The sequence below is a fragment of the Oryx dammah genome, unplaced genomic scaffold, assembly GCF_014754425.2.
Source record: "Oryx dammah isolate SB20612 unplaced genomic scaffold, SCBI_Odam_1.1 HiC_scaffold_26, whole genome shotgun sequence".
Classification (NCBI taxonomy): domain Eukaryota; kingdom Metazoa; phylum Chordata; class Mammalia; order Artiodactyla; family Bovidae; genus Oryx; species Oryx dammah.
In genome coordinates, this window is record NW_024070210.1 from 17,182,021 (window position 1) to 17,201,125 (window position 19,105).

The 19,105-nt window shown below is 44.4% G+C and overlaps 2 protein-coding genes and 1 non-coding gene across 7 annotated transcripts; 2 read left to right on the forward strand and 1 right to left on the reverse strand.

Annotated features, from left to right (window-relative positions):
• Positions 1-2,795: 2,795 nt before the first annotated feature.
• Positions 2,796-5,210, reverse strand: ISCA2 (iron-sulfur cluster assembly 2). 5 transcript variants are annotated; one of them, XM_040226100.1, is made up of 4 exons: positions 5,121-5,210; positions 4,628-4,730; positions 4,398-4,513; positions 2,796-3,957 (listed from the first exon to the last, which is right to left on the reverse strand). In XM_040226100.1, the coding sequence occupies exons 1-4, from the start codon at positions 5,183-5,185 to the stop codon at positions 3,783-3,785; spliced, it is 459 nt and encodes a 152-aa protein (XP_040082034.1). In that variant the 5' UTR covers positions 5,186-5,210; the 3' UTR covers positions 2,796-3,782. The 5 variants fall into 5 exon arrangements, 4 of the variants coding, with proteins under 4 accessions (XP_040082034.1, XP_040082033.1, XP_040082036.1 ...); XR_005718631.1 differs by lacking the exon at positions 5,121-5,210 and adding an exon at positions 4,993-5,083 and having other exon boundaries at positions 2,798-3,957; positions 4,384-4,513; XM_040226099.1 differs by having other exon boundaries at positions 2,798-3,957; positions 4,628-4,733.
• A 183-nt stretch (positions 5,211-5,393) lies between these two features.
• On the forward strand, positions 5,394-15,106 carry NPC2 (NPC intracellular cholesterol transporter 2). Its single transcript, XM_040226104.1, has 4 exons — positions 5,394-5,722; positions 10,000-10,107; positions 11,673-11,845; positions 14,254-15,106. Exons 1-4 carry the CDS (start codon positions 5,641-5,643, stop codon positions 14,338-14,340), a joined length of 450 nt encoding a protein of 149 aa, XP_040082038.1. The 5' UTR covers positions 5,394-5,640; the 3' UTR covers positions 14,341-15,106.
• Positions 13,401-13,591, forward strand: LOC120853803. Its single transcript, XR_005718858.1, has one exon. It is a non-coding gene; the product is annotated as a U2 spliceosomal RNA (small nuclear RNA).
• Positions 15,107-19,105: the final 3,999 nt, after the last annotated feature.

Here is a 19,105-nt window from a genome sequence, read left to right on the forward strand (position 1 = left end):
GCATCCACCCCCCAAAACCAGCGTCTGCCTCTTTACTGTGTTATGCTTTCCACCTACTCTTCTGACATTAACAGGGGGCTGTCCCCCCACCACCTTTTTTCTGGAAAAAGTTAATTTAGAACTTTTAGGTAATAAATCTCCTGGGCATAATAAGAGTGTTTCAATCCAAAACCCCCTCTGGGCTTTCTAGACTGCCTGCCGGACTCTTGCAGCTGTGCATGTGATTGCGGCCTTCCGACCACGAGAGGCACAGGAAGCTTAAAACATCCTAGGAATGTAAGGGCTTCTGAGGAGTCAAAATCATTAGAATAGGACTGATTAAAGGTTTCATTTGTTGAGCCAATACTTGCTGCCAAATTTTCATATCTTTTACTTGTAGATATAGTTGGTATATAGAAAAAACAGGTAGTAGACCTGGTATTAGCAACATTAGATCTTTGAGTTAAGTACTTTCTTTGTTATAACCCACTGCACCTTTGTTCTACAGGAATGTAACTTTATTTAGTACTTTGAGGGTGATGCAGAGTAAAGAAAGAACACTTCTAGGGAAAAAGTTTTCTGGTTGATAGACATTTATCTAGGAAGAGAGCCATAAAAATGTTAACAGGCCTCTTGGCCAGAAGATAATGTAAACCACCTGAGACCTTTTGTATACAGGAAGGTATGCAAAAAGAAAGCCTGGTCTCAATGAGGGTCAGGATTGCTGCCCCTGCATAACTGCATATTCCATTATTTCTTTATGTACAACTTGGGGTATATAAGATGATTTTGAAAATAAAGTCTTGAGTCTTACACCGATACTGGGCTCCCCCATGTCGTTCTTTTCTCCCCTTTTCTGGCTGAATTCCCATCTGGAGCGGGGAGGCTCACCACGTCTACTTACTTGCCTTGGCTTCTAAGATCCACGCAAAAGGGAGCCTAAGGCGGAACACCCTTCGATATTCAAGTGGGCACCGGTGGCCTAACGTAGATGGTGCAAACTTCTTGTCTCAAAGTTTTATTGGTTTTCCCCATAAACCAAGTTATTCAGCCTCTTTTCTCCACCTAAATTTCCTACTATACTATTTCTTCCTAATCTAATCTTATATCTCTAAATAAATAAGTTTTTCCTCACCTATCCGTCTCCCCTTCGAATCACCCTGGATCCACCCGGGCTGGACCCGGGCAGACACCTGCTTCAGTAGTCCTTCCTAATCTCTTATCCCTGAATCCCCTGTAACTGGTCAACATTCCCACACAGAGAGACTAAGGGCAGGTGGGATACCTATAGTTAAGAGCCAACAACATAAAGACTCACAACGTAAAACAGAGGGAGGGTCTCATGCCTTCATTTCTTGCACAATTGTTTGGCTACAACGGTGGGGCATGCTGCCCCAGGGATCACTAGCTCATGAAGGTAAATAAAACCAGTTCTGCAATAAACGGAGTCTGATAACCTCCCCTCAAAGTAATGGGAAGGTAAATCTTCCAACTGATCCCGGAAAAGTGTAATGTTTACCTAAATGAACTGCACAGTGAACAAAACTTGTGAAAATGTCTGCTGGCTTTGACAGCCTGCCAGGAAGAGGGCATCTGGTCAGAAAGGCCTGCAGAAGATCCTAAACCTATTTTACCATCACTGTTTATTCCAAGCCAATTGCCCACTGTTCCCTTGATGCCATTATCTCCTCATGCTGTGTTCTTAAAATTTCTACATCACCCTCCTCCAATGGAGACCTCTTGTCACCACCTCAGGCTTCCCTATGAAGCTTTCCCAGTGTGATGAAGTACGCTGATTTCTCCCAAACCCACTTTTTCTAAACACAAAATTCAATTCTTCCATTCATAGGAGGTATTTATACAGTCTTTGGAAGAGATCCTGTTCTTGCCTAACTGACCACTAGAACTTAATGGTTTATGGAATAACTAAAGCTATTATGTTTGTGCTAACCCACAAAAATATCAAGAAGAGGTTTAACACTTAAAATGTAACAAAATCTCTTCTCAAGGAGGATAAAAGGACTTAGTCTGTGCTGAAAACATTAGGCCCAGGTATTGGCAGCTACTTTCACTGACTTAGTAAAGTTAACAGATGCTTCCACACAGTGCTTTCTGACTTTTTCCATGGCAATTTGCTAAGAAAAAAACCTGCTCAGGTTTCTGAGTGACCTTTTGTGTCTGTATACACTGCAGACACACAATAGGTTTGTTATAAGTCCTAGGGTTTCCCACATTGAAAATGTAAGTAAGTTTGTCTCAGATTCTGTTATTTCTATTTTTCTTATGGATAATTCTTTATTGAGTGACCTTAATTAAGTCTAGAAAAGTTTCAGTCCATTCCAGAATGCAAAATTTGCTGATATGAACTTTTAGGCTCTCGAAGAAAAGTTGAGTTTAACCAGTAGCCCTTACAGAGTCAGTTTGGTTGTGGTTTCCCCAACGCTAGCAGTCGTTAATCATTTGTCGTGGTGTGCTTTTTATCTTTGCCTTTAGTTGTCTGTTGCTGTGCAGTTCTGGCTGCCCCAATATGGTCATATACATACTACAGGTGTTTCTAGTTAAATTCATTGGAATTTGTGGCTAAAAAGCTCTTCTTACAGAGACTCTAAAGGAAGGTTACCAAATTTAACACTGAATTTCAGATAAACAACAAATAATTTTTACTATCTGCAGAGACACACACTAAAAATTATTTGCTGTCTAAAATTCAAATTTAAATGGGCACCCTGCATTTCATAGTCCAAACTGAAAAAAACAAAAAAACAAAAAACCCAAGTATCTATTATCTATATCAACAAAGGGACAACTTCCAGCTGTGCAATGAGACCAGAAACATTTTACACCATAAGATAAATAAAGCAACATATTTTTAAAAGATTTAGTCACTAAATGAGCCAAGAATCACGAAATGTCTTGTGTGAATATGCAGTATGGAGCTTATTTTCAAACTTATGATTCAAGTATCAGTGAGGTTTAGTTGGAAGTTTTTCTGGGTGATGGGTTATTGGATTCATGAATCTAACATATTCCCAAGTATGAGAAGAAAATGTATCTGCTGTAACAAATGGGAAGTGAAGAATGGGGTGCACAGAAAATAATGGTAAGTAAACTAGCACATTAAGGAAGGGTGAGATGAAAAAGATAACATTTCAAACAACAAGGTCCTACTGTATAGCACAGGGGAACTATATTCAATATCCTGTGATAAACCATAATGGAAGAGAAAATAAAAAGGAAAGTATATATGTATACAACTGAGTCACTTCGCTGTACAGCAGACATTGGCACAATACTGCAAATCAACTATACTTCAATAAAAGTAAGTAAATAAATAAATAGCAAAACAAAAAGATAACATTTCATTTGGCTTTCTCATCCTCTCTGGTCTAGTAACACAGTGTTCAAGCTATGCAATCTGTGATTCTGATCCACAACACAAATAAATAAGGACTTTCTTTAAAACGAAGCTTTTATACATAGCTATACACATTTGTACAAGTAGCTCTGAAGGCCAGAGAACTAACTCCTGGAACCTTGGAGGTGCTACAGATGATACTGGTTTCAACCAGTGACTAAATCTTAGGTAACAGCATCCACAGGCTTGGCCTTACAACTGTGTAGGAGAAATTAAATCAAGAGTAAAAGTTTCACATTCTGAAAATAGTGGTGAAACAACATCCTGGATTAAGGGAAAATAAAATTGAGAGAGGGTCATGATAGGAAGGAAACTTCTAGAATTGTTCTAATCCCAGGTTCCTCAAATCAGTCAGATGATAGCAATCTCCGGGTCACTTGTCATCACATCAAAGTTTGACAGAGAAGGATGATCCACAAGAGCAACCTTGCTGCGCTTGAGGATTGTTCAACACTTGAAATGAGCTTCGGATCAGTTCTTGGCTGAAGTCCACATGGGCCCCTTTGACGAAGGCCAAGCTATCAGAGTCAACCACCACTCTTGCCCCACCCTTTTCAAACACCCTGAAAAGAAGGGAGGAAGGCATTAATGAACATCATAAACACCAGAAACATAACACCCTCTGAGCCCAGAGATGCCCATCCTGTTTTCTAAAATACGGAGGAAGCTTCCCTTATGACCTCTAACAGGTACTGATTTTCTCTGAGGCAAAAAGATCTAATGGAAAGAAAACTGGGAAATGTATAGAAATTTAGGCCTGGAAAGTTTCTAGTCCAGCCTGACTCTCTACCAATGACCCTATGGACTTAGGCCAATTTTCCTCCTATGACTTAGTTATTTTGAATCAAGGCAACAAATCTTCATTGTATCCCCACTGTGTGAGAAGGGTGGTGCGATGTTATCCTTAGCAGAAGTTTTAAATGTGGAATAAAAGTGCATCTTAAATTGGAGACACTTTTATCCCTCCTGCACATTCTAGGAGGACCCACCCCTTTCTCCTTGCCTGTCGTCGGGGTTGATAACTGTATCCAGTGAAAATTTGTACTGGAATCCGGAGCATCCACCTCCCTCTACCTCCAGCCTGAGGAATTCTGACCCTTCGGTGATTTCCAGAAGCCTCTGAAATGCAGGAAGGAGAGTCAAGAATGCCAGGCAAGGAGAGAAAGAAGGGTGGGCCAAAAGGAAGTCCTCCCCCCCCCCCCCACCACCCGTGCCCCACGACCGGCTTCTCACCTGGACGCAGCTGTCGGTGAGGTGGATCTGCCCTTCGCCAGCTTCAGGGCTAGAGGACGACACTTCCCGAAGCGCCCGGGGTCCGCGGGAGGCCGTGAGGAACCTGCTGCGCAAGGGAGGTGGGTGAGACTGGGAGCAAAAGAGCACCTAGAACCCTCCACCTGGACAGCCCCACGCCAAACCTGAAGTCCCCCCGCCTGGACAGCCCCACGCCAAACCTGAAGTCCCCCTACCTGGACAGCCCCACGCCAAACCTGAAGTCCCTCCCCCTGACAGCCTCACGCCAAACCTTCACCTCCCCCGCGAGCCTTAGTTTCTCCTGAGTCTTGCAGGGGCTAACCAGGTGCTTTTCTAGGCTTGGTTACCTGCTCCTTTGCCAGGGAGTCACCACTCTCAGGGCCACAGCTGTTAGCCAAACCTTCACCTCCCTCGCGAGCCTTGTTTTTCCTGAGTCCTGGAGGGGCTAACCAGGTGCTTTTTTAGGCTTGGTTACCTGCTCCTTTGCCAGGGAGTCACCACTCTCAGGGCCGCAGATGTTAGTCCTCGGACGGCCGCCATTTTCTTCTACAAGCTCCGCCCCCTCACAGTTCCCCAATCGCCTTCCGCGCCTGGGCCTCGGGAGGCGGGATCCACGGAAACCCCGCCCCTAAGCACATCTATTGGGAGATGTGGAAGGAGAAGGGACTTGATTGGCTAGAAATGCTCCCATTGCGGAAGCGGGGACGCACCCACAAAGCCCAGGCGGAGCGCTGGCGAGAGGAGGCGTGCCGGATGAAGATGGATCCCGCTTGCCCTGCGGCGGAGCGGAGCGGATGGGCGGAGTTTGCGAGAGTCCTGGACCCCTTGTCTGGCTCCGTGGACCCGGGGGCGGGGCGCGGACGGGCCTCGGCCCCGCTGGCCAGTGACCAGCCGCCTGACTGGGCTCCTCCCCCGGCCCGGCCCGTCCCTGAAGACTTTATCTTGTGACCGAGACAGCTGGTTCTCCCTTCCTTGAGCTTGGATCCTCAGCAGCGATGCGTTTCTTGGCCGTCTCGTTCCTGTTCCTGGCACTCAGTGCCTCCGCCCTGGCCGAGCCGGTGAAATTCAAGGACTGCGGTGAGCCCCGGGGCCAGTCCGAAGTTCCCGCGCCCTCTGCGGGAGCCCCTGACAGAATCTGATGCTAAGACTGCTGGGCTGGGTTTGGCGGGTTCTGCGAGCAGCCAGGCTCAGCCTCGGACCCTTCGTGGAGTGGGCTGAAGTCAGTTGGGGTAGGGGACAAGGTGCTGGCCTGGATAAAATGCGACCTCTCACAACTTTATCTCATCAACCCATGTTTGGGTCCCAGCACATTCCTGGAGGTGGGCTTTTTACTGAAGTTTCCCAAAGTTTGTAGGGCAAACAGCCGAAGGTTCACTTGCCGCTTGGGGCGTCAGGGGTGAGGTGCAAAACCTCTCTTTATTTATGCCTTGTGTCTTGGATGCCCGTTCCGTCCCCACTCCTTTTGCTTTTTTTTACATTTCCCTTTTGATGACACATCAAAAGTCAATTCTCCTTTCATGAGCTATTCCTTTAGGGCTTCCTTTTGGGCTATGACACTTTTAATTCTTTCCGGTTTTCTCCTCCTATTTATAAAACTCTTGTTTCTGGTCGCAACTTGTGATGCATAACCCTCTCTTGCAGCTGTGGTTGGAGAAATACAACGGGGTAGAAATTGTGAGTTCCTTCAGTCAAATCTATCCAAATTAAATGTTTGAGCAGAGCTTTTCTGAAGTGGAGAGGTGTAATGATAAGTGAAAGAGAAATGAAACTAACTTTATAAAATTTGTGAACTGGAAGGAAACTTGGAGATCCTATAATCAATCATGGGCTTTCCAGGTGGCACTAGTGGTAAAGAACTTGCCTGCCAATGCAAGAGATGCAAGAGAGGAGGTTTGATCCCTGAGTCGGGAAGATCCTCTGAAGGAGGAAATGGCCACCCATTCCAGTATTCTTGGGTGGGAAATCCCATAGACAGAGGAGCTTCATGGGCTACAGTCCTTGAGGCTGCAAAGAGTCAGACATGACTGAGCACACAAGCACACACATAGTCAATCACTGAGTTTCAGAGATGTTAAGTAACTCACCCAATCACACAGCATAATGACAAGCAGAATAAATGTGCTTCTTTACACCCTGTGCCCAGGTAATAGTAACTGCCCAATAAATATTTCTTGAAAAAGTAAATGAGGGAATACTCTTTCCACTATATTTCCAAAATTAATGTTGAGGCAAGAGCAGAACTGGGGGCTAGGACTAGGAGTGATCAAGAAATAAAAATTGTGGGCCTACTAATGCTTAACAAATGCTGCTCCACTGAACTAGGAGACTGGCATTTGAAAGATGGTATTATCCCCTCACATTACTGCCTTTCCCTCCATTAAACTTCCCTCCATTAAACTTTCATCCAACTTTGGGTGAAAACACTGTTAACTTTATCAACTCATTCAACTCTCGCAGTCTGAAACCGTCACATAAAGTAACTTGCCCAAGTTCTTACAGCTCATAAGCAGTAGGAAACTAGTGGGTGTGTTATGCCCAAGTCACGAAATCTCCCAATGACCACCAGGGAGCCAATATCCGATGCAAAAGCAAGAGAGTTTTTATTACCAAGCTCGAGCTGGGGCTCCCATAGATACCGACACAGTGGCTATAGGGAGGAGGCCTGAACTCTGGGTTACATTGCTTATATAGGGTATTCTCGAGTGAAAAATTCGAAAAACAGGAGTTTCCAGGTTGGGAAATGTCTAATTGGTTACCTTCTGTGGAAGGGTTAGGTGTTGGGTTCTGATTGGTTTTCTTATTTCCACGCTAAATCATTACTTCCAAGGTAAGTCACAAATGTAACTCATTACTTCCAAGGTAAATCACAAATTCTTGAACTTAAAGTCAGGAGGTTTAACCTAAGGGCTGATTGGCTCGCGCACAATGGGGCAAGTTTAGGCAATATCCAAAGTCTAAGTCTGTTTGCCCAGTACCTTTGCAAAATGGAGTTCTTTTACAAGATGGAGTAGCTTAGGCTCTTCAGGTGTTTGTGAGTCAGTCTGGATTTCAACAGTAGCATTAACATTAAAAAAAAAAAAAAAACTAAGGAAACTGAATCCTGAGATTGGTCTGCTCATGTGAAAAAACCAGGTGTACACCTATGGCAAGAACTTCTTAAGGGAAGGAGAGTTTCAGTGATAGACTTTCAATTTACTTTTGAATTGGGAAATACAATGGAAAAACTTCAGTGCCCACATCAAAAGATTTTTTTGAGTCCTACTTTGCCTCCTTTCTCCTAAAGTGGTATTTCCTCAAGTCAGAAATGGGGCCGAGCAAACTAGTTTTGCAATTTTTGAGGGTTAGGACTGAGAAATTTGCTCTGTTGACACTGGAAATCCAAGAACCTCTTGTCAAGAAAGGGAAAAAAACAAAACTGAACGAAGTAGCTAAGTACTGCCCTTCAGATCAGTAAAGGGTACTGAGGGTATTCAGTACCTCCTCAATCATGTGAGCCAGCCTTGGTAGAAACTAGAAGTTGAAAGTGTCAGCATAAGCACTGGTTTTTTTAATAAGTTGTTGATTAAGGTTCTGGATAATTTTTTTCCTGATCCTAGAAGATAGGACAGAGTGGAAGAGAATGCTTAGAGGAAAGAATCTTGTATTTATGTTTTGAGGACTTTGCCGTGATGGAGAAGCAAGTTGGGATAGGGGACAGCAAAGTATGGTTTACAGAACTAGCTGGGGCAGTGTTGGTCAAAACAAGGAAATTGTTCCACCCAAGATAACGCTCTCAACCTGCCATTTTCTTTGTCTTCATACACTTTACTTTTGAGACAGTCCGTTCTATTGTCTAGATCCAGAATTTCTACCCACAAAGTAAATTTGAGGTGAGAGGCTCACCTTTTGTGTCAAAGGGGAGCTTGCTAACCCACCCAGGAGCAGCTGCTCTAGATTGAATTCATGGACTAAATGCCAGTATGATGGTGATGATGTGTGTGTGTGTGTGTTCACGCTCAGTTGTGTCCGACTCTGTGACCCCATGGACTGTAGCCCACCAGGCTCCTCTGTCCATGGGATTCTCCAGGCAAGACTACTGGAATGGGTTGCCATTTCCTCCTTCAGGGGATCTTCCTGACCCAGGGATGAAACCCATGTCTCTTGTGTCTCCTTTGGCAGGTGGATTCTTTAGAACTCGAGCCGCCTGGGAACTGCCCCGGTATAATGATAGTAATGGTGAATACCTGTATAGCATTACAATGTTCTGAGGCTTCCTTGGTGGCTCAGAGGTTAAAGCGTCTACCTGAAATGCGGGAGACCTGGGTTCAATCCCTGGGTCGGGAAGATCCCCTGGAGAAGGAAATGGCAACCCACTCCAGTAGTCTTGCCTGGAGAATCCCATGGACAGAGGAGCCTGGTGGGCTACAGCCCACCGGGTCGCAAAGAGTCGGACACGACTGAGCGACTTCACTTCACTTCACTTCAAGCACTTATTAAGAGTTATAATGTATTAACTCACCTTCTCCCTGAGGTAGGTACTGTTATTAGCCCCAGGGAGGCTAAGTATCTTGCCTTAAGTTTCCACAGTACTTAACGGAGCCAGTGAGCTCACAGCCAGGTGTCGGATCCCAGAGTCTAGCGCTCAACAATGGCATATGCGTGGCAGAGCTTAAACTCACCCAGCTGTTTACTTCTATTCTCTCCCATTCAGCTGTCTGGCTTCAGGGGCCTGGGTGAAGTAAGAAGATTCTTAAAGATTTGTGCTTAACTTTTCTTGGTCAGAGTATTTTTGTCCTTATTTAGACTGGCGGGGGAAAAAAGTCATACTCCCTGCCTCCAGCCACTTATTTTGAAGAACATGGGTTCCAGAGTAGATACACCTCTGCTCTGTGTATCTCAAATGTGTGCTTGAAACTGTTCTCATCGGTAACGGTATTCAAAGCTCAGAGACCATGAGTTGGATAGCCACCAGGGCAGGATTGAAAGAGCAAGCGTGGGTGGGGGTGGGAAGGACAGTTGAGAGAGCAGCCAGTCTCAAGATTACAACTGGAAAGAGTGGCCTTAGATCCCAAGTGGAAACAGTAGCTGTGTGACTTGAGTCATCACTTAAGCCGTGTGTGCCACTTTCAGATCCTGTGTCAGGAAGGAGAGGTGGGGATGGTTTTCCCTGGTGGAGCCCTCCCAGCTTGTAGAGCAGGGGAGCTGGCTGTGTATGCTCGATCATTTCCTTAATTCCCCTCCACCTGTTGAATATGAGCAGTTTCTGCTGGTCCCAGTGGTCTCATTTGGAAGGCAGAGCACCTTCCCATTAGGTAGGAGACAGCCAAGGTGATTTGTTTTCCCTCCCATCCAAACAAGTTGTTCTTCTTTTGCAGGTTCTGGGGTCGGAGTTATAAAGGAAGTGAATGTGAGCCCATGTCCCACCCAGCCCTGCAAACTGCACAAAGGACAGTCTTACAGTGTTAATGTCACATTCACCAGTAGTAAGTAAAAGTGATTTTTACCTTCAAATTCATCTTAAAACGTGACATCAATGTAAGAATTGGAGTGAGTGTGGGAATGTGAGGAGGAGGGAATTGCAGTCAGGAATTTCTTGACCTCCCTCTCAGTGGACACCATGCTTTTACACAGCCTTCTCATACAGGGTCCCCCATGCCTGTTTCTTGGAGTCTGTAGTTGCCAGACTCCCTTTAAGCAAAGGGGATTTCCATGTGTTCACAGGTCAGAGAAGACAGCTTGTCTTATTGTGGTCCATATTACACAGCAGATTTCATGGGAAGGTCAACTCTTTAGCTACAGACTGCAGAGTGTTAGTACCAACCCCAACTCTGTAAACTTTAGAACTCTTCCAAAATGTTATTTCAAGCAATATATCTTCCATTTATTAAGTCTATATTCTGCCTGAAAATATAGGAGCAATTAATACTTAGCCTATGTAAGGTTTGGGGAACTTACTGTTGACCCAAGAAACAACCAAGAAGTCCAAGCTTTCTTCTTCAACTTGAAGAAATGTTATTGGAACTTGTTTATTTCTTCTTTATTCATCTCCTTCAGATCCCCAGGAATCTATACAAATGTAAAAGCTCTGTTTCTAAAAAGGGCAACTGCTCTGAATCTTCCCCTCATTTTCTATCCTATGGAACTAGACAGACTAATAAAAAAATCTGAGTTCCTATCATCTCTTGTTCATAAGCCTAAAGACAGCTCTAAGTCCTAGAGTTGTTATCTCTCCTGGAGAAATACCCCAACCCCTCTATTGTTCCAAATAAAAAATGTATCTTCTCAATAAAAGTAATTCCCAGCTGGGAGACAGAAAGAAACAGACCCAATACTCTGGATCTCCAGAAGAATCTAATAGCTCATAACTCCAATTGCCCTAATTTTATTACGCTTATTCCTCCTGCCTTTTGATTTGGAGGGTAAACGTGAGCAAGAAATGTACCTTTCTGTTACCCAGTTTCTAAAGAGTTACTGCTTTTGCTACTGTTACAGGCCATGGCATTTCTGTGGAGACTTCTAGTCTATCATTCTGTATTGTCTCTCCACTTTATTCTTAATTTTTATTTGAATTCTTAGGACAAGGTATTTGAGAATTCAGAGACCACATTCTTTAAGACGCACAATACACTTTGACAGAATCTGATGCATATAGTAAACAGAAAGTTGACTGCCAAAAATCAGTTAGCTTGTTCCATAAGGTTATTTATCCAGATAGCTCTGATTCTTCTAAGAAACTGAAAGGCAATGAAGAGCAAGGTGGGGTTAAGAGCAAGGAAAACAGCCCCAACTGATTATTTTTATTTTTGTATAATTCAGTAATTTTTCAAGTTTCCGAGTGATTACTCTCTGCATAGCATTCACGGAAGTACTAAGTGTAACTGCAAAGAGAAATAGACCCTAGGAATTAAGAGGTACATAACTTCGGTTTGCCGTCACAGCAATGCCATTGCGTGAGACTATGCCTGAATTCTTTATTTAGAGTTTGGAACTAGGCTATTTCTTTCGCTATCTGATTCTCTCTCTCTCTCTTTTTTTTTTTTCCTCTTAGATACTCAGTCTCAAAGTAGCAAGGCTGTGGTACATGGCATTGTGATGGGCATCCCAGTTCCCTTTCCCATTCCTGAGTCTGATGGTTGTAAGTCTGGAATCAGATGCCCTATCGAAAAAGATAAGACCTATAACTACGTGAACAAACTACCTGTGAAGAGTGAATACCCCTCCGTAAGTGACATTGTGGTTGAGAACACTGAAAGTCCTGTGACTAGTTTGGAAATTGGAGGAGAGGGGGCAGAAAGAAAAGATTAGAACAGGAATCCTTCATCTCTATGAGGAAGAAGTGAATGCCTAAGGGAAAGGAGTATGGGAATCGTGAGGTGCCGAGTTCTCACTGTGTCCCTTCGTTCTTTGTCTCTTGCCTAATGGTTGAAAAGTGAGAGTGTTAGTCGCTCAGTCATATCCAGCTCTTTCTGACCCCATGGATTGTAGCCTGCCAAGCTCCTCTGTCCATGAAATTCTCCAGGCAAGAATACTGGAGTGGGTTGCCAGTTCCTTCTCCAGGGGATCCTTCCCTCTCCAGGGCTTGAACCCATGCATCCTATATAGGCAGGCAGATTCTTTACCACTAAGCCAACCAGGGAAGCCCTACAAAATTTTAGCTAGGTATCAGATAGTTCAAGATTTCAAGTAGTCGTCCCATTGTCACCAGAAAAACCTGGTCTGTCCATTAATCTCTTAACAAGAGAGCAGTCATGTGTGAGGTCCATAGCAGAGTGGTAGCTTTTTCCTCTCTGCTTTCTCTCCTCCACCCCACTCCCACCCTCACCTCTGACTCACACTGCTACACCTGCCTCTTCATCTGCAGAGCAGGTGAGATACAGCCTGCTAGAATGGACCTGTGTTAACGATTATGAATCTTCGTAAGAATGGAGGAAGTAAAGGGACTGCTCTTTTCAATGAAGAGAAGGAGCTGTATTTCTTAAAAGGAGATCGAGTCAAACCAGGAGCAGTCTGGCCATTTTTTCCATAGGAATAGCCAGTAATTAAAGAACATTCTAAAAAGACTCAAATATAGGGAGTCTGTGCTTACCATGCACGTGTGCTTAGTCACTAAGCACAACCAATTCTTTGCAACCTCATGGACTGTAGCCCACTAGGCTCCTTTGTCCATCGGATTCTCCAGGCAAGAATACTAGAGTGGGTTGCCGTGCCCTCCTCCAGGGGATTTTCCCAACCCAGGGATTAAACACAGGTCTCCTGCATTGCAGGCAGATTCTTTACCATCCGAGCCACTAGGGAAGCCCCTCGGGCGTCTGTGTTTGAGAGATATCAGAGGTGCTAAAGGCTGGGGACAGATTTGCAGATTAATTTGCAGACCAGCCATGTAATCATGGTCATATCTGAGCCTCAGTAACTTAAATCCTAGTTAGGACCCGATACAGAGTAGGCATTTAATATATGGTAGTTATTGTTCAGTGACATTTCATTTGTTTTCTGTTTGTTTTTGTTTTGTTGCTCTGCAGAGCTTAAGTGACATTTCATTTGAAAACCAGCTCAAACTATGTTAATGTGTGCAGTAAGTGAAACAGTAGTTAATGTGTACTAGTCTTAAAAAAGTTACCAAGCAAGTTTCAAAGCTGGGTATCACTGTTATCCAAATGTTGCATTCTGAAGAAACATTTTGAGTGCAAAAGAGAGGTTGTAACTAAAAGCAAGTAAGCTAAAGTCCACATATGAAAGAACTGGCCAAGGTGCCAGTGATCTATTAAGAATTAGAAGGATCGCTTCTCAGCCTTTTGGCTAAGATCAAGTATAGTATCTGTTCCTATCAGTTTAATATCTGATACATTCTCTATCCAAGGACAATATATTAAATGAATTTTTGGAGCAGGAAGTTGGAATAGGAGCTTGCTCCGTCCACTCCACTCATTGACCTGGTATTGCAGTACTTCCAGGAACAGTGCCTCCCCGTCCCCCAGCCTTGGGGGAAATTTTTTACAAAAGGAGACAGCTCCTAGTGTAACCAGTAAGGCAGAGATCTCTATGGGGTATAATGTCAAAAAATGGCTTAAGGACATTAATCAAAGCTATATTGCCACAAAAGTCATTGTCTCTGAAAGTATTCATTCAACCCTAAACTTCTTTGGACAACCTTTGTGCTTTGACATTTCTTTTTTCAGCTAATAAGTAAGTTTCCTGAGACCTAGAAATCGAAGTATTTACTCTCTGCTCTTCATAGTTGGGAGAAGCTGGATCATGTTGTCAAAATGCATGTGAAGTTGTTTAACTTTAAAATTCTTTTTCATGGGTGCCTTCATTTATGTATCATTGATCTAAGAGAAAAAAAGAATGCTTTAGAAATTTTAAGAAGCTAACTAGACTAGGATGTGGTACTGCTAACACTAAATCCTAGGTGTAACTTGGTTTACCCTTCTAAGCTTAAGGACACAGGCTGTGCCTGCATCCCACCCAAACAGCCTTCATGATGGCATGATTTAAGAGGAAAAGTATGAGGAATAGACAGTTTGTTACAATTTCCATCTAGGATTCATAGTTAAAATTCATAGTTAAACCTATTCTGGATTGAGGTGAGGTCCTAGTTTCATTTTTCTTGATTCTTTTTCTTTCTCCAGATAAAAGTGGTGGTGGAGTGGGAACTCACGGATGACAAAAACCAACGTTTCTTCTGCTGGCAGATCCCAATAGAGGTTGAAGCCTAGAGCTGTTCAATGCCAATATGTCCATCTGGGGGTGAGAGAGCACAGGTGGAGGGAGGGGAGGAGAAATCAAGTCTAAACTCAATCAGTGCCATAAGATGAAAGGAATTTTCAGACTGCCGTTTTGTGCCTCTCAACCTCCAAAAGCGTCTAAGACCCTGTTCCTGAGAGCTTGGCACTGTCGCCCTTATATTATCCTTTGTAAAAGGGTTGGATTATCCAACTTTTCTTTCCACAAGAAAGTAAGACTGCAGGGATTGATTCAGTTGTCTTCAGGTTTCGGAGGTTTTTTGTTGGTTTTGGCGGGTTTTGTTTTTGGTTTGGATTTTTTTTTGTCTTGTTTTGCTTTTGGAATAAGGAGGGTGTCACCAGACAGAACCTGAATGAAGCTGCTTGGGGGACACTGGATAACTTGCCCTAGGGCTGCCGGCCCTTGCAGCAGAGGATGGGTTCTAAACCGCGTCCGTCTACCTGGGATCACACCTGCAAGTTCCTTGTCTCCATGTGCCTCGTTGAGCTCAGTGCATCTGGCCAGTGAGCCTCCTCACCACTAGCTCCAACTGTTTCTCTGGCCGTGACTTGCTCTGCAGCGGCGTCACCAAAATTTCTCTGCGGTTAGCTCATGTCTCCTTTTCTATCTTAGGTCGTTTTCATTAATTGCAGCATTTGATGAGCAGGTGTTTTGATTTTTTTTTTAACAGTACTAACTTGTGACCTCTTTATGCATGTCTCTTTGAATAAACAAACACTTGGCAATCTTCTGCATTTGGGCTGTGGACAACTTCTTTTACCCAGTGTGTTACCCCAGATCCATAGGAGGTGAACATCCAGTCCCGTGATCCCTCAGTACAGTAAAGACATGCCTTTCAGAAACTGCTGTTTCTCCCTTTCCACAGGACTCACCTCTCTGACTTAAAATGACTTTGTTTTCTTCACTTTGCACAATCTTATGCCACCAAGGGTGCTTGAAAGAAACAGTGAAGGCAAGCATCCCCTAGTGGAATAGCAGCATCGCAAGGTCAAGGGAACTGAATTTGGGGTGGGAGCAGGAAGTAAGAAGTTATAAGTTGCATAAGCATAGTAATCTTCAGGAACCTTCCGCCATGGAGAAAGTCTAGAAGCTTAAAGATGAAATGTGAAGTTGCCGCAAGTACTGGCTGAATTATTTAAATCTTGGAGTGTCCTGCTCTTGAAGTACAAGTACAATCGTGGGCATATAGTTTGCTGTTTTGAGTCAATGTACTATCTATCAGCTTTTAGCTGTCACAGGGACTACAACCCCATTCACAAAGGAGTCGGGTAATGTGGCCCTTGGAAGGTCATCTCTTTTAGGCTGGAGTGCTTAGGCAGCAAATAAATCATTTAGTCTGGTTCTTTTCATCCTATTTTCACTAGATTTCTTCGGCTTATGAGTTTCCCAGGAAAACCACCAGGGGACAGCCATACATTGGGAATAAAGTTATCAGCACCCAAGATTTCCCAGTTAATTCCTAGAGCCATTCAATCATTGTACTCTAGCTAGGGTGTTTTGTGTATTCTATCACATTGTGCCTAAAGGGACAGCCCACTCTGTCTTCCTGTGCTGGACCCTGGGTTTATCAGACTTAAATGGATTCCAAAGGTGCTGTGGCTTCAGACTGCTGGTAGTTGGATCCTGGCTTCATCAATCAGTAGGATTACCAGTGTGTGCTTGGTCACTCGGTTGTGTCCGACTCTGACCCCATGGACTGTAGCCTGCCAGGCTCCTCTGTCCATGGAGATTCTCCAGGCAAGAATATTGGAGTGTGTTGCCATGCCCTCTTCCAGGGGATCTTCCCAATCCAGGGATCGAACCCAGGTCTCCTGCATTGCAGGTGGATTCTTTGCCATCTGAGCCACCCAGGAGCCAAGGATTACCAGTAGGATGTTAAAATCCCTTAACCTTTGTGCACTTCAGTTTCCTTATGTGTTAACTAGAAATAATAACAGTAAAGCTGTGAGGATTAAATGAGATGTTACATATAAAACATTAGGATGACCCTGACACATAGTATACAATCAGGAAATATCAGCTGCTATTCTAAGAGACATAGACACTGTCCCTCATCTAGACAGAGCCGGAAAATCAGAAGGTTCAATCTGCTGTGTGATGACACATCCCCTCGAAGACGAGGCAATCCTCTGTACAGGAGAAAAGCTCAGTTCTCCCGTGTGTCTGCTCTCTCTCCTTCCCCAAAGACTCATGTTATTGGGCTCCTTTGAGGCTAACAGCTCCCTGCCCTGCATTTTATACTTCTGCCCTCACGCTGAAAGAAATAGAAGAAAAGCAGTTCCACTAGTGTATATCCTTCGGTCAGAGCAGAAGGGTCACGCAACAGCTTAGAACTGTTCACTGGCCATTGTGAGGATACATGGAGCCTGCAGCAGAGAGTGGGTAGGGCTCCCGTGGGGGGATTAGTTTGAAAGGTCATCTTCCATACAGAGGGCTCATAGGCGCCCCCCTCAAAAAGGTCATGCTGTTTCCAATGATGCTGTCGCTTTTCTAGTCCACTGAGCAAGCCACGGAGGCTTAGACAGCTCCTCTTCTGCATGAATTCCAGGGCAGAGAAACCCCAGACTCCAGTGAATAAAAAAAAAAATATGATGGTGGGGCTTCCCTGGTGGTGCAGTGATAAAGAATCCCCTGCTAATGCAGGAGACAGGAGTTCAGTCTCTGATAGGGGAAGATCCCACATGCTTTGGAGCAACTAAGCACTTGAGGCAGAACTATTGTGACTCTGTTCTAGAGTCTGCGAGCCACAACCACTGAAGCCTCTGTGCCCGAGAGCCTGTGCTCCACAGGGGAGCCCACCACAGTGAGAAGCCCACGCGCCACAATTAGAGAGTAGCCCCGACTCACTGCAAGTAGAGAAAAGCCTGCACAGCAATGAAGACCCAGCGCAGTCAAAAATAAATAAAATTCAGCTCAGTTCAGGTGCTCAGTCATGTCTGACTCTTTGCAACCCCATGGACTGCAGCAAGCCAGGCCTCCCTGTCCCACCAACTCTCAGAGTTTACTCAAACTCATGTCCATTGAGTCGGTGACGCCATCCAGCCTTCTCATCCTCTGTCATCCCCTTCTCCTCCCACCTTCAATCTTTGCAAGCATCAGGGTTTTTCCCAATGAGTCAGTTCTTTTCCAATGAGTCAGTTCTTCACCTCAGGTGGCCAAAGTATTGGAGCCTCAGCATCAGTCCTTCCAATGAATATTCAGAATTGATCTCCTTTAGGATGGACTGGTTTGATCTCCTTGCAGTCCAAGGGACTCTCAAGAGTCTTCTCCAACACCACCCTAACCCTAACCCCTAACCCTAACCCTAAAAGTTCAAAAGCATCAATTCTTCAGTGCTCAGCTTGCTTTATGGTCCAACTGTCACATCCATACAAGACTATTATAAAAACAATAGCTTTGACTAGATGGACATTTGTCAGCAAAGTAATGTCTCTGCTTTTTAATATGCTGTATAGGTTGATCATAGTTTTTCTTCTGAGGAGCAAGCGTCTTTTAATTTTATGGATGCAGTCACCATCCACAGTGATTTTGGAGTCCAAGAGAATAAAAAACAAACCACGATGGAGACTCTTGCTTATGGAATAAAGGGAATTCATTACCTAGTATCCCCAGTTTGGAAGAGTATTAGGTGGGAGGCCTGGCATTTAGTCAAGTTTTCAGAGTAATGAAAAGTAATGAGAACGGAGTAATTTCTAATCTCTTATGTTTGGTTTTGAAATTTTAGTTGACTTTTAAAAAGAAACAGATTGATCTTAATCATGTTTTGCAAAGGTTGGCAAAACAGTCTGTGCTGTAGGAACACCCACAGACATAAGAAAGTGACTCGCCATAGGTGAGGTCTGGGCGAGGGGATGATGATCTGGATTAGCCATTCCCATCAGTCAATCTGAAAAGCAAATATTGCTTAAATGACTGGGTTAGCGTGAGGACAGGGTCATCGTACATAGCAAGAGCGCTGACACAGAGGAAAGGGTTATTTCTGAAAAATGTCTTGGAGGATGTCCCCAAAGATCCTTGGGAAGGAGACGTAATAGGATATAGAATTTGGGGGATACTCAGTTGGAGAGAGAGAGAGAGAGAGAGTGTGTGTGTGTGTGTGTGTGTGTGTGTGTGTTGGGAACTGGAGAAGCAGTCTCGTGTGACCTCCAGTAGAAAGTTGTGCTGGATCTCCATGGATGTTACCTAAAAAGTCTTAAGAAGAGTTGAATCATTTTTGGGTGGTTGTGTTTTCTTCTACGAAGAGACTCTCTGGCCTATCCCTATGATTCTAAACTGAATCCTATTCACTTACAGCTGTCAGTTGACTAGCAACTAAATGGTCTGGGTGTTGGTTGCCATGGAAACAGCTAAAAGGCCCATTGCTATGGGAACCTACCATCCTTCCCAATGAGAGGTTTGGTTCCTACAAAGGAGTGCAGGGGGGTAGAGATGGGGCCCAGGAGATGAGCTGCAGAGGTGTTTTGAGGGTCCTTGGAGAAGGTGGGCAAAGTGATGAGCAAGCCTGGCTGGCTCCTTATGACTGGGGCCAAAGAGGAGAAGTGGCATCTCCCACTTGCTGTAGGCATTCCCCGCCTGCTGTCTGTTCCTTGCCCCGTGGTGCCAGAAGAGTGCAGCTGTTGGCCATCCTAAATGGAGAGCAAAGGCATGAGACCCTGTGGGCAGACCCAGCCCTTCAGCACTGCTCCTCTCACCTGCTGGGGCCCTGAGAGGAAAAATCCTGGCCCCTCTCTGCCTGGC